This window comes from Octopus bimaculoides, chromosome 21, assembly GCF_046866305.1.
Source record: "Octopus bimaculoides isolate indiv1 chromosome 21, ASM4686630v1, whole genome shotgun sequence".
NCBI lineage: Eukaryota > Metazoa > Mollusca > Cephalopoda > Octopoda > Octopodidae > Octopus > Octopus bimaculoides.
Genome location: NC_142948.1, coordinates 3430795 through 3445358, shown reverse-complemented (window position 1 = coordinate 3445358; position 14564 = coordinate 3430795). Strand labels below are relative to the sequence as shown.

Sequence of the window (14564 nt, the reverse complement as noted above, 5' to 3'; positions counted from 1 at the left end):
TGTGAGAAGATTTGGGAGACAAAAACTGGAAGGAACCAATTGGATGTATGTGTGTATGAATGTAAGTGCATATTTGTCTTTTTGTGTATGTGTGTGTGTGTGTGTGTTCTTGTCTTCACATCATGCACTAACTGTAAATAAATATGATTGTCATAGAAGCACCATCACTTGCTTGCAGGCTTAGCTGAAAAGAGGGGGTTGGTAACAAGATGGGTAGGTACACAGCCATAAAAAAAAGAACTCTGCCTCCACGTTTCTCATCTGCTCCAAACAATCACAGAAAAGTGGATGTTAAAATGTGGTGGTGGAATATTAGTGGGAGGAGATTAATCAATACCATTGACCCCGCTATTTGGCTGGACCTTATTTTATCAACCCCAAAGGAATGAAAACAAAGTTGACCTCAGTGTGGTTTGAACTCAGAACATAAAGGGCTGGAAGAAATGTCATCAAACATTTTATCTGCTACCCTAACAATTTTGCCAGCTTCGTATACATAATAAAACAAAATTTAATCATTAGCATTTGCATATAATTAGCATATTTATTCCTTCTTTCTTGCCAAACGTTGGGGCTCCAAGCAAACCCTGCTGGGAAATGCCGACCACCCTCGATGAAACCCTGATTACCTATGTTACTAGGATTTAAACTTCTATTTTTAATTATTAATCTAAATTTTATTTCCATTATCATTTCAGACCTGACCGTTATTAATTAAAATTATCGTTAACGAATTAAATGTTTTTGTTGTTGTTGTTGTTTTTTTTCTGTTTTGTTTTTGTTTATCTTAAATTAAAAGTAAGTTCATGTGTAGAGCTATACTAGTAATAGTAGTAGTAGTAATAATAATAATAATAAATATTCTTTCTTTAATATTTACAGGCCCATGTGGTGGCTGCTTTCGAGCAGAGTTTGTCAAATATGACAAATAGACTTCAGCAATTAACTGCTAGTGCAGAGCAGAAGGTCAGTTGATAATTAAACCCACCCTCCCCACCTGTCTCACCTTATCCCCTTCAATTAAACTAATTATTATAATTATTTTCCCTTTATTTTTGTTTGTTTGCTTGTTTGTGTTTGTTGTTTTCTTTTTTTTAGACGACAGATTTTTCTGGGGGTTTTTTTTTTTTTTTTGGTCTTTGTTTTATCTTGTTTCGTTGCATTTGCCCCTAGTAGGTTGTTTATTCTTTTCATTAACTAATTAATTAATTAATTTTTAATTTAATTTTCAATTTATGAATTTTATTTATTTTTTTTTTTTTACATTATAACTTGTCTGTTTCTTTCTGCTAAAAGAGACGTTACTAAACATCAACCACATCAAATCTCATCAGTTCTCTCCCACTGACTGACTAAACATAAAAATGAAGATATAAATTTGTACTAACCTTCTATCTTTAAGATAGAGACCAACCTGTGAACTTTAACCCTTTTGTGTTGCTATTTCTAACAGATTTGCCATTTCAGTTTTCAAAATAATGAAAGTTTCTAAGATTTATAGTTGAGTTAAATATAAGCATCAAAGTCCAAATTCTGAGGCTGTCTCCCTCTAGATCAAGGGTTCTCAGCTATTTTTGGTCGCTGGACCCTTCTGATTCTTCATTTGCTCAGTTGGACCCTCATAGCCATTCTGTGTTCAAAAAATTAAAATTATTTTGTGTTTTGTAGAAGTAGAACCAGTTTATTGTGCATAAATTTTAGCAACAAAATCTTATGCAGACCCCCAAGGGTCATATGAACCCTGTTGAGGACCACTGCTACAGATTCTTAAAGAGGATGAAGTGTATTTCTGTCCCCAGACATGGTGAGGGCTGCTTTGCACTTGGATAGATGCAAGAATAAGGGCAAAAGTCTATCTCAGGCACTTTGATAGCTTTTATCATCTAATAATGAGATTCTTGTACTTTTGAAAATAATGAAAAATCCAGTAACTTAATTTTCTCATTAAGCTGGTGTTTAGAATGTTTAGAACAAAATTCAACATGGAATTTAGATCATTTTAACCTTTTAGCATTCAAACTGGCCATTATCTGGACAAAATATTTTACCTGTTTTATGTTTAAACTGACCAGATCTGGCCTCTGCCATCTTACCTGTAATTTCATTCTAAAACTATTCAATTACATCATCAAAATCTTGAAGCTACAAGATAATACATGATTAATTCAAAACAATGTAAATAAATAAGCATTACATTTGATAGAAGGATTTGAATGCTAAAAGGTTAAAACATATCAGTCTCAGGTGGGTTGGCATCAAAGGGGTTAAATAAAGCTTGTAAGTTGGCAGGCAGGGAACCAGAAGGTCTGAGCCAAACGTTTGCCATTCTGTAAAAGGCAGAGAAGGATCCACTCAACTTTTGTTACCCTATTTCTACTGAAATACCTTTATTTCCATTGATTTTGATGAAGAATTTAGTAAAACAACTTTCCCATTATTAACTTGGTTTTTGGAACATAAACTGATTTCAAATTTTGGCATAAGGCCAGCAATTTCTGGGGAAGGGGTCAGTTGATTACATCGACCTCAGTGTTTGGCTGGTACTCCCAAAGGCAAAGTTGACCATGGCAGAATATAAATTAACATTAGGTTTCATAGAGGGTTTTAATTTCAATCATTTTAAAGTACAGAGTTTGTTTCTTAGAACCAGGGGTGGTTTTAAATTGTTATCAAAAGAGATAAACAGATGAATATAAATTGGTAATAGACCTGTGATAAGTGTTTCCTTCTAGATCAGATTTGACATTGGTGTTATAGTATTTCTGTTGTAATACAATATCTTGGTTCCAATTAAGTTTTAAAATAATAAAGTATTTATTAGAATAACTTTGACATAAATTAACATGAAAAATGGAGGTAGAACATGGCATTTGTATCATAGAACTGAGGGTGGTCTCAGGTAGGTTAGTACCAAAAGGGTCAGCAAAGGTTGGTTTCGTTGCTATGTTTGTATGGAAATGGTTAAGAAAGTAATTCAATGTTGCCTTTGTAAACATAGTCACTAATCCAGTGGTGATGTGAGAAGATAGTAACTAGCATGCTTTTTGTTGTCTTTTTGTTTTTTCATTTTTCTTTGTTTTTAGTGAAATGGTCTCCAAATATCCCACAAGAGCAGTAAGAGACTGGTTAGATTTGAGAAAGTGACACATTGGCTTTAACACAATTACATACTCTAGTGAGTTTTTAGACAGACCGTGATCTCTTAGTTTTAAGAGAATGAAAGTGAACTGTTAGTTTTAAAAGAGTGACACTGACCTCTTAGTTTTAAGAGAGTGACACTGGCCTATTAGATTTAAGGAAGTGACACTGACCTGTTAATTTTAAGAGAGTGACCACTGACTTGCTAGTTTTAAGTGAGTGACGCTGACCTGTTAGATTTAAGAGAGTGATACTGAACTGATAGCTTTAAGAAAGGCTCGTATCTGTATTAAAAGCAAGAGATCATTCATCAAATTATTTAATGTGCTCTGATATATTAGGCAATTAGAGAAATGAATGTTCTACAAATATAAATTGAACAAATGGTAATGGGATCTTATTTTATACCTGAAAATTTCAGAGAATAACGACAGGTTTTATACTGAGAAACTTGTAAAGCACTTTTGCTGGGCATGCGTTTATACCTTTTCATGTAGAGGCTCCATCATGGCCACAATCCAATAACTTAGATCGCATATAAGAATAGACACACGCATGCATTTATACACACAGAAATGTTCACAGACTTACGCATACTGACACACAGTCACATCGACACACACTCGCAGACACGTGGACATGCACATACACATGGTCATATTGCACATTCTCAGACACACCCACGTCTACTTGGCACTATGTCCTCCCTCCCCACATGCATTCTTACACAAACACAGATGCACTCACATGCATACTACTGCAAACATACACACATACATTCATACTCTCACACGCAGACAAACAAGCAGGCACACATTCACACACACACACACACACACACACACGAACATGCATGCATACTCTCTATATGTATAGACACAACTCCCCACACACTCAAACATACACACGCACAAACACACACATATGCAACTATTACAAACAGACACACACATGCATACTCCCACAGACTAGATACAACTCCCCCCCCCCCCCCCCCACGCACTCTCACACACACCTCACTTTATGCATTCACTCCACTCGGTCGCCAATTTGGAAGTTATAAATGTGTTTATTTTGGCAATCAATTTCTTAAAAGCAAAAGCTACTTGTTCAGTAATTAGTTCTGGATGGTAGAAAGAAGTGCTACAAAATCAATTTGTCTTATTAGAATCAAGAAACAGCAAAGGGGAAAGCAAAAACAAACCTTAATATGTATAATAACAAATAAATAAATTAGAAAAAATAAAGTAGTTCCAGAATTTTCAATTATCCCCCCTCCCCTCCTTTTTGCACCCACATTTATATTGTCCCTTTTTTTGACAATAGGCCAAACACACCACCCTGTTTAATACCCACATCTAGTTTGGGAGTTTTTTTTTTTCCTTTTAGCAATAGACCTTCTGCACCCCCACCCCCACCACTTATGTTATTTCTTCAGATGGCTATGTGGTAAGAAGTTTGCTTCTCAACCACATAGTTTCGGGTTCAGTCACATTGTATGGCACACCTTGAGCAAGTATCTTCTACTATAGCCCCAGACTGACCAAAGCCTTGTGAATTGATTTGATTAAATAAAACTGAAAGAAGCCCATATTATGTATGTTCGTGCATATACATATATATATATAAATAGGTGTGTGAGTGTTTTTATACATATATAGGTGTAGGAGTGGCTATGTGATCAATAGCTTGCTTCCCAACCACTTGGTTCCGGGTTCAGTCCCACTGTGTGTTACCTTGGGCAAGTGTCTTCTACTATAGCCTCGGGTCAACCAAAGCCTTGTGAGTGGATTTGGTAGATAAACTGAAAGAAGCCCGTCGTATATATATATGTGTGTTTGTGTTTGTCCCCCTCCCCCCAGCATCACTTGAAAACTGATGTTGGTGTGTTTACATTCCTGTAACTTAGCGATTTAGCAAAAGAGACCAATAAAATAAGTACTAGGCTTACAAAGAATAAGTCCTGGGGTCGACTCGTTCAAATAAAAAGACAATGCACCAGCATGGCCGCGGTCAAATGACTGAAACAAATAAAAGAATATATACATGTGTGTGTATAAGTATATTTGTGTATTGGTGTGTGTGTGTGTGTGTTTGATAGCCCTTGACTTGACATCACACAACGGTTGGAACCAGGTAAGAGTTGGCAACAGGAAGAGCATATGGCCATAAAAAAATCTGCCTGAACAAATTCCATCGACTCATTCAAGCATGTAAAAGTGAACATTAAAACGATGATGATGATGATGATGATTCCACTGCCACCACTGAGATTTCTTTGGTAAAAATTGCAAAGAACTTTTTTCCATTTATCTGCAAAACAGTGTGTAGTCGTCTGATGGAGGAGTTAAAAAACTTGGTGAAGAAAATGCTGATTTATCTGTCGTAGTGATTATTGGCTTTTGTTGTTTTCGATGCCATTTTCCACTGCTGACCACTGAACAGTGAAGCAATGAATGAAACCTAATTTTTCAGACAAATTAGCAACCTGCTCATTTATAATAATCTTCTTCTGCAAAGGCAGACAGTTAATTAACAATTGTTAGGTTTGTTGGCTAAATTCATCATCATCATCACCTTCGTTTCAACATTCGCTTTTCCGTGCTTGTTTGGGTCAGAGGATCGGATTTTTCTATAACCAGATGTCCTTCCTATCACCAACCCTCCTGTTTCTCCGTGGCCAGATATGTTTCCATGGAAAGATCGGAAATAACAGGCACTGCTTGTATGACAGTGATATTCATTTACAACAATAATATACTGTCATGTCAAGGATGCACATATGCACACACATCCACATATGTAAATAAAAGGATTGAGCACTCTTCTTGAGCCCTATGGACTCATAAGGGCTGGTTTCCTGGTTTCCATGGCATATATATATATATATATATATATATACCCTCTGGGCTGAAAGCCAGTCTGTTGCAGGATTACTCGTTTTTGCCAGCTGAGAGGACTGGAGCAAACATGAAATGAAGTGTTTTGCTCAAGGACACAATGCATCACCCACTCCAGGAATTGAAACCACAATCTTAAGCTAATTAGTTCAACACCCTATCCACTTGGCCACACGCACATATATACAACAAGCTTCTTTCAGTTTTCGTTCACAAATCTTTGGTTGGCCCAAGGCTATAGTAGCAGACACTTGACGAAGGTGCCAGTCAATATGTCTGAACAAATAAAACATAAATTACATAAACAACCTCATCATTTGGTTAAAGTCTTTCAGCAAAGTTCTCATTAAGTGAATATGTGTCTGTGTTTGTGTGTTGTCGTTAAATCATTGTTTGTTGTTATTTTTTATCATTAGAGATTTTTTTTTGTTAATTTTATTCTTTGTTTGTTAAAAGTTTTGATTTGATTTCATTTTGGTTTTTGTTGTTTTCCTTTTCTTTTTTATATTTTATGTGGAAAACATTTTAGGGAAGCAAGAGAGTTTGGTTGCTTTTGTTTTTATTACGTGAACTTCTGTACAGGTGAACACACATGTGAGGGTGCATAGAATATCTACATCTATTCATGTGTGTGTAAATATATATATACATACATACGGACACATAAATACATGTGTGTGCATATGTATTTATATATGTATAAATATATATATATTTGTATGTGCATACATTTTATATGTATGTATGTATATATATATATATATATATATATATATATATATATATATATAATGTGCACACACACTAGGCACGTGGTGTTCTAGTTTGGGCAGTTGTGTTCTTGATCATGAGATCGCGGGTCCCCCTCCAGAATCAGGTGATTTCTTCTATGCTTGAACAAGGCACTTCATTTCATATTACTTCTATCAGCTGAAAATCAGTAATAATCACATGTTGGTACTGTCCTGTTTCCTCCCCTAACTATCAATAGCTTCAATCTTCTGCTGAATCAAGGGCAGGTGAATTGAGGAGGTGTCCATGCCCGCTAGCGGCTACATAGACATCTAAAACAATTAGCAAAAGTAGGGTACATTGTTGCCCAATTATTATCCCTTGCAATTGACAGGTGGCTGTGTGTTTAAGAAGCTCACCTTGCAACCATGTAGTTTCGGTTCGGTCCCATTGCATGGCACCTTGAGTGTTTTTTACTATAGTCCCTAGTGAGCCAGTGCCTTGTGAATTTGGTAGACAAAAACTGACTGCATTTGAGTTTATTTCTTTCTCACCACATAACAATGGGTGTTGGTTTGCTTATATCACTGTAGCTTAGTGGTTTGGCAATACTTAAAATATGTCCCGGGATTGATTTAATTAAATAAACCAGTTGAGGCAATGCCCCAGCATGGCTATAGTCCAATGGCTGAAATAAGTTAGAGAGTAAACATAAAATATGCTCTTGGTTATATGTATGTGTGTCTGTATGTGTTTGTATAACGTGTGTCCACATATATAATTTGTAATAATGAAGTCAGATCAAATAATGATATTTTAAAAGTATTTAATATGTACCTTTCAGATCTTTTATGTGATATATAATAGGAAATATATTGCCTTATGCAAGACCTTCATCAGTTAATATATATTGATGTTTGTTTCTATGTGATGTTATATACAAAGCAGTTTAACATTAAACTGAAGGATCACTCAATACTTTTTAGTTAAGTGTCATATTTATTAAGTTTTTACATGGGAAAAGTTGACATTGACTTTGAAGTTCCGGCTTGCCAGCAGCCATTAAATGGGTATCCCAAAACTTTGATGCAAACGTCAACCTTTCATTGTAAAAATCCATATCTTTGTATCTATGTATGTTTGTATCCATCTAACTATATATATATATATTGTGCATGTGTGGTGATTGTATTTTATAAAATGATTTTTTATTTCTTGTGTTGGTAGTTGAAATGTATTCTAAATTTTCAGATTCATGCATTTTTCTTTTAAACAAATATAAATAAATAACAGGAAGAGAAACACAATGAGGTAAATAAACATTTGTGTAGTGGAAACGAATTGCACACACATACACACACACACAGACACATTTATGTAAATGAGGCTAGCTGACAGCATTTAAAGCAAACATCGTTACAAACACAGCTGCGCTGACGAAAGAACGATGTCTAACAAGCATTAATTAAGTTTCTGTTATTGTTTTTGTTGTTGCTGTCATCCTTTAGAATCATTTGAAACAAAAAGCAATCGCTACGTGGTGTGGCAAAAAAAACCCTCCTAGATTCACCACTCTTGATAAACATTTGAAGAATAAATACAGAGTATGCACAACGCCAAACCATTACTTTCAAAGAAATAGTAAAACATTAGTTACATGAAGATACCATTACCACTTGCTTAACTTCAAAAGCGCCACAGGAATGGCCATGTAAAATATGGGAGCTTTTTCTGACGCACTTTGTATTAATTTCCATTGAATTTTCTTCACTATATGCAAAAATAAACCAATGAAATATATAAAAATAAAAAAAAGACATAGATTTAATTAAAACAAATCGATATTAACATAAATTTAAATAAATAAATTAATTTTGCTTTGCAGTAACATTTTTATTGTTCTGACCATTTTTATTGTAGAATTTGGTCAAAGTTTATAATTTCAGTTGGGGCAGTGTTATTCAAAAAAAAAAAAAGGAAACTTTATTTTTATGAAAGGTGCTAAAAAAATTTTAATGAAATATTTTAGATAATAATAATAATTAATTCGTTTTATTGGCCACAAGGGCTAATATCAATTAAAAACATATAAGGACAAAGACAGGATGAAGGTATAATAATCCTTTCTATTATAGGCACAAGGCCTGAAATTTGGGGAAGGGGGATAGTCAATTACTTTAACCCCAGTACTTGAAAGGATGAAAGGCAAAGTCGACCTCAGCGGAATTTGAACTCAGACCATAAAGACAGACGAAATGTCGTTAGGCATTTTGTCTGGCATGCTAACTCACTCAAGTGAACTTGCTACATTCACCTACCTTCAACAAATTTTCTGTGGGGAGTGCAGCACCTCCCTGTTGATCCTCACTTTTTGCTTTAAGTGGAGCTTAAAAAATAATCAATGAGGGGTTTAGCCGCAAAGGAAAGCAGCTGTCTTCAGTCGTTTCTGTTTCGTTCACCATATAAACTCTTCTGCTAGGAAACATAAACATACCACAGTAAAAGTTTGGTTCTTGTTTAGTTTCTGCATTTAAAAGGAAATTTTAAAGATCCTCAAATTCTCACACAACTTCCTTTACCCTTATCCCCCACCCTCACCACATACCCCTTTCATTCCAAATTATTTTTAAATCGTTTTTTTTTTTTTTTTTGTTAACCTAACCTTAGTGTGTGTGTGAGAGAGAGAGTGCACCTGTACAGGTAATGTCAATTTGATGGAGGGAAAGAGTGAATGTAAACACAAACATTTGGTCATTATAAACAAGTCATCTACCCGGGTTGTTCAAGATGTTGCAGAACTTTCATCTGCTGTTTGCAGCAGATGAGAGCTATATATATATACAACATATATATATATACATGTATATGCATACACACACACACACACACATGCACACATACATATATAATAGATAATAATTCTTTTTTGGAACATTGGATCTTGAAGTAGACAAAGCTATAAATACTAGCATGTAAATATTGGGTTAAAAATATTAGGATAGAAAAAATCAAAGGCTATCCACCACACACACACACACATTTATTCATACATATATATGTCAGTGTGATTGCGTGTGTGTATATTTATACACACACACACACACACATATATACATATGCATGCATATACACTTACACATGCATACACACACACACACATATATCTAATCTATTAAAATAGCAATTACATCTTATATAATAATTCTTTCATTAACGAGTAGTAGTAGAAAAAAAAATTAAGCTATAAAATTTTGTTTAAGTTTCTAATTAAATGTCTTGGCATTTCAGGTTTTTTTATTAGATAAAACTCCATTATTAACCGATTTTTTTTTTTTTCCTTTCTGTCTACTAATGTTTCTTGTTTTGTGTTCCATTTCTGACCTGTACCATTTTTCGTTTTACTAAAATCATTAATAAATCTCTGATGTGAAATAACTTTGTCAAACCAATAAACCAAAGTGGATTACATAGTGTCAATCAATATAATAATAATAATAATAATAATGATGATGATGATGATGATGATGATGATGATGATGATGATAATGATTAATGAGCTAAAAATCTGGCTCACAACCAACATTGTTAGGGGAAGAGAATAGCCGATTACATCAACCCCAGTATTCAACTGGTACTTATTTTATCGACCCTGAAAGGATGAAAGGCAAAGTTAGCCTCAGTGGAATTTGAACTCAGAAAATAGAGACTGATAAAATGCTGCTACACATTTCACCCTGGTGTGCTAACAAGTCTGACAGCTTGCCACCTTAATAATAATAATAATAATAATAATAATAATAATAATAATAAATAATAATAATAATAATAATAATAATAATAATAATAATAATAATAATGATGCAGTGCCAGGCAGTGGCTCTCGTGGCTTCTGATCTTAACTGATTGTTACATTGTTTTGTCTTGGTATAAAAAGATGGGCTACAGCAAATATTCTGCTCAATACCACGGATTTGCTTGTCAGTTGTTTGACCTTAACCAGTTGAGCATGTCATTTAGTGGCTGATGGTATGTGTATCTCTGACCACGAGCAGAAGTAGTGTGGGAGCATCATAGCCATGGGTCGAGAGGAATTCTTTGGGGTTTGAATAATTCACCCTTCGAAACATGGATGTTTCATTCGTTATCCTTAAACACTTAGGGACCTTTTAATCAAGACAGACTACTCAACATGAAGAAACTTTTAACTGGGCCCCACCTGCAATGTGATGCATGTGCCTGTCGTACCCTTATCAGACGGGTAGTCATGATGAGTATATTACCCCAGCAGCACATGATGGCATGTGCTGCTCTCTCAATAATAATAATAATAATAATATTAGTTTCTGATTTAGATACAAGGCTAGTGAGGTGGTTTTCTTGATATCATTAACCCCAGTACTCAACTGGTATCTTATTTTATTGACCCCCAAATAAATGAGAGGCAAAGTTGACCTCCAAAGGGTTTGAATCCAGAAAGTAAAGAGTTAGAATAAATGCTGCATTTTTTTTTTTTCTTTTTTGCCATTAAAAAAATATTAACGATTATAATTATTTCTTTTCTAATTTTGGCAGGGTACCAGTTGATCAGTGGGGTCGATGTAATCGACTTACCCCCTGTCTCGAAATTACTGGCCTTGTACCAAAAGCATATTATTATCATCATCATTATTGTTATTATTATTATTACATTTGTTTGTTTGTTTGTTTTTTCCACTGCAAAAAATGTTGTTAGTTGTCCATGCTGTTGCTTTATTGTTTACTTTTAATTATTTCTACTAACTGGCAATTGAAGCATCAAGGAGTTTTGGAGGCGAGTTTTTTTTTCTGTAGTGGTGGAATGGAATAACGAGTTGTTGGGGGGGGGGGGGGCATTAGCAGTAATGAAACATTGATAGATTACACCTGTGAATATATATATATATATATATATATATATGCACACATATACATATATGCACACACACACATATATATATAGGGAGAGAGACATGCATATATATATATGTATGTTTGTATTTATGTAGTAGAAGCTGTTTATTATGATCACTTTGGAATGGAGCCTTTTAAATAGCAATAGCCAGCTGATAACAATAGCATGATTATAATAACCATTTTCCACGCTACGTATATTTGTGTGTGTGATAAATGCATGAACACATTTGCATTTGTGTCTAGACACAAATGCAGATGTAATATCGTTCTTGGCAAACAATTACAACTTGTCTCTGATGAGGAACGGAAGAGGCCGAAACCTGGTGACAATAATTAGCTCTGATGAGGTTTAAACCCTAACCCTACCCTCCAACCAAGGAACCCCCTACTTTGTCTATTGTTGCTCCCAATCCCTCAACCCTTGAAGCTTCAAATTATTTTCTTTGTTGATGGTTTTTGTTGTTGTTATTTTTTTGTCTTTATTGACATTTTTTTTCAATTTTTTTTTTTTTTTTTTTTTTTGGTGATGTTAAACTAATTTCTCTTTCGCTATACTTTCAGTGGCCACATCACCTCCCAATGGTACCGTAATAAAAAAAAAAAAACTGCTTCATTTCTCGCTTGTCAAATTTCTTTATCTTCTCTCACTCACTCACTCACTCACTCACATTCTCTCTCTCTCTCACTTTCTCTTCTTTCTCTTTCTACTTTCATTTTGTGGAATATTGTGATAATAATTCTTACAGTCTGTGTTGTTCTTGTTGATGTTATTTCCTTTTTTCTTTTCTTTTTTCCAACTGATAACCATTGTCTCACATCTCATTCTCTTTCTCTCTCTCTCTCTCTCTCTCTCTCACTCTATATTTACATCTGTATTGATCACTTAATGCGTTTATTTGCTTCTTTGATCTATAAGTATGCTACCGCAACAAATGTCTCAGTGTTTTATTTTCTTCTTCTTCTTAATGTTGTTTTTATTCTCCGACTAAAACAAAAAATATGCATGCATGTCTAAATTTTGCATGAATAATCAATCGTTTCCTCAATCAATCATTCAACAAGCTTTATTGATGTCCTGTAAATGTAACTTATAGATTATGTCCCAATAGCTTTTGATGTTTCCATTTGTTATTATTATTATTATTATTATTATTATTTCTTTTTAGACTTTTTCCTTTTCTTTTTCTTTCTCTTTTCTAAATGTCATCCATATCGAAGATGAGGAGGCTATTATCTTCTGTATCTAGTTCTCTGGCACTCATCTCTCAGTCAGTCTAATCTGGAAAATGTAAATATCTACATGTGTATGTGTGTGTGTATATATATATATATATATATATATATATTCTTAAACATGTGTACATATTGTGTATACCGCCTGACTGGCCTTCGTAGGATTTTTGAGCGAGATCGTTGCCAGTGCCCCTGGACTGGCTCTTGTGTGGGTGGCACATAAAATACACCATTTTGAGCGTGGCCGTTGCCAGTACCACCTGACTGGCCTTCATGTGGGGGACACGTAAAAGCACCTACTACACTCTCTGAGTGGTTGGCGTTAGGAAGGGCATCCAGCTGTAGAAACTCTGCCAAATCAGATTGGAGCCTGGTGTTGCCATCCGGTTTCACCAGTCCTCAGTCAAATCGTCCAACCCATGCTAGCATGGAAAGCAGACGTTAAACGAACGATATATATATATACTTTTCTACTCTAGGCACAAGGCCTGAAATTTTGGGGGAAGGAGGCCAGTTGATTAGATCGACGCAGTATGCAACTGGTACTTAATTTATCAATCCCGAAAGGATGAAAGGCAAACTCGACCTCAGGAGAATTTGAACTCAGAATGTAAAGACAGATGAAATACCGCTAAGCATTTCGCCCGGTATGCTAATGTTTATATATGTATGTATATATATATCACGTGATTGATCAGACTATTGCAAACAAATATTTTTTTAGATAATGAATGTATATGGATATATATATATAGGCACAGGTGTGGCTGTGTCGTAAGAAGCTTGCTTCCCAAACACATGGTTCCGGGTTCAGTCCCACTGTGTGGCACCTTGTGCAAATGTCTTCTACTTTGGCTTGGGCTGACCCAAAGCCTTGTGAATGAATTTGGTAGACAGAAACCGAAAGGAGCTCGTTTTGTGTATGTGTTTGTTCTCCATCACCACTTGACAACTGGTGTTGGTTTGTTTCTGTCCCCATAACTTAACAGTTTCGCAACAGAGACATAAGTCCTTGGGTCAGTTTATTCAACTAAAAATTCTTCAAGGCAGTGCCCCAGCATGGCCACAGTCTAAGGAGTGAAACAAGTAAGAGATAAAAAATGAATTATTTATTAAATAACGACAAATACAAATTGCAATCAAATTCGTTAATCACAAATGTATAATTTGGACATCTTTAAAGCTGTTTTTTTTTTTCTAATAATATGATTGATTGAGATTATTTTTGACATTGTCATTGTTGTTGTTACTTCAGTCGTTAAAGGATTAAATTAACAGATTAAATTAACTCTCGTACTTATATATCAACCATTTTGCCTTTGATTCTTGATTGTTTGTTATTCGGTTTCATAATGTTTTAATCTATTGTTTTTAGCATTTCATATGTCTTCCCCACCCCCACCAACACTTCCCTATCTGTTAATCCCACCCCTCCTCTACACATACACACTTATCAATCTATCTACATAGGTGCAGGAGTGGCTATGTGGTAAGTACCTTGCTTCCCAACCACATGGTTCCAGGTTCAGTCCCACTGTGTGGCACCTTGGGCAAGTGTCTTCTACCATAGCCTCGGGCCGACCAAATGTACTGTGTCTGTGTTTGTCCTCCCACCATCGCTTGAAAACC

General features: G+C 35.0%; 1 protein-coding gene across 33 annotated transcripts in view; it reads left to right on the top strand.

Moving 5' to 3' along the window:
- LOC106875065 (neuron navigator 2) overlaps positions 1 to 14564 on the top strand; it is a 1326672-nt gene that overhangs the window by 1232722 nt on the left and 79386 nt on the right. For 17 of the 33 annotated variants that reach the window (XM_089339289.1, XM_089339294.1, XM_089339292.1 and 14 more), the window contains 2 exons: positions 883 to 966; positions 12264 to 12284. In XM_089339289.1, coding sequence (XP_089195415.1) covers positions 883 to 966; positions 12264 to 12284 — 105 coding nt within the window. The remainder of the gene's footprint in view (positions 1 to 882; positions 967 to 12263; positions 12285 to 14564) is intronic. The other 16 variants (XM_089339295.1, XM_089339323.1, XM_089339322.1 and 13 more) reach the window with 2 other exon arrangements.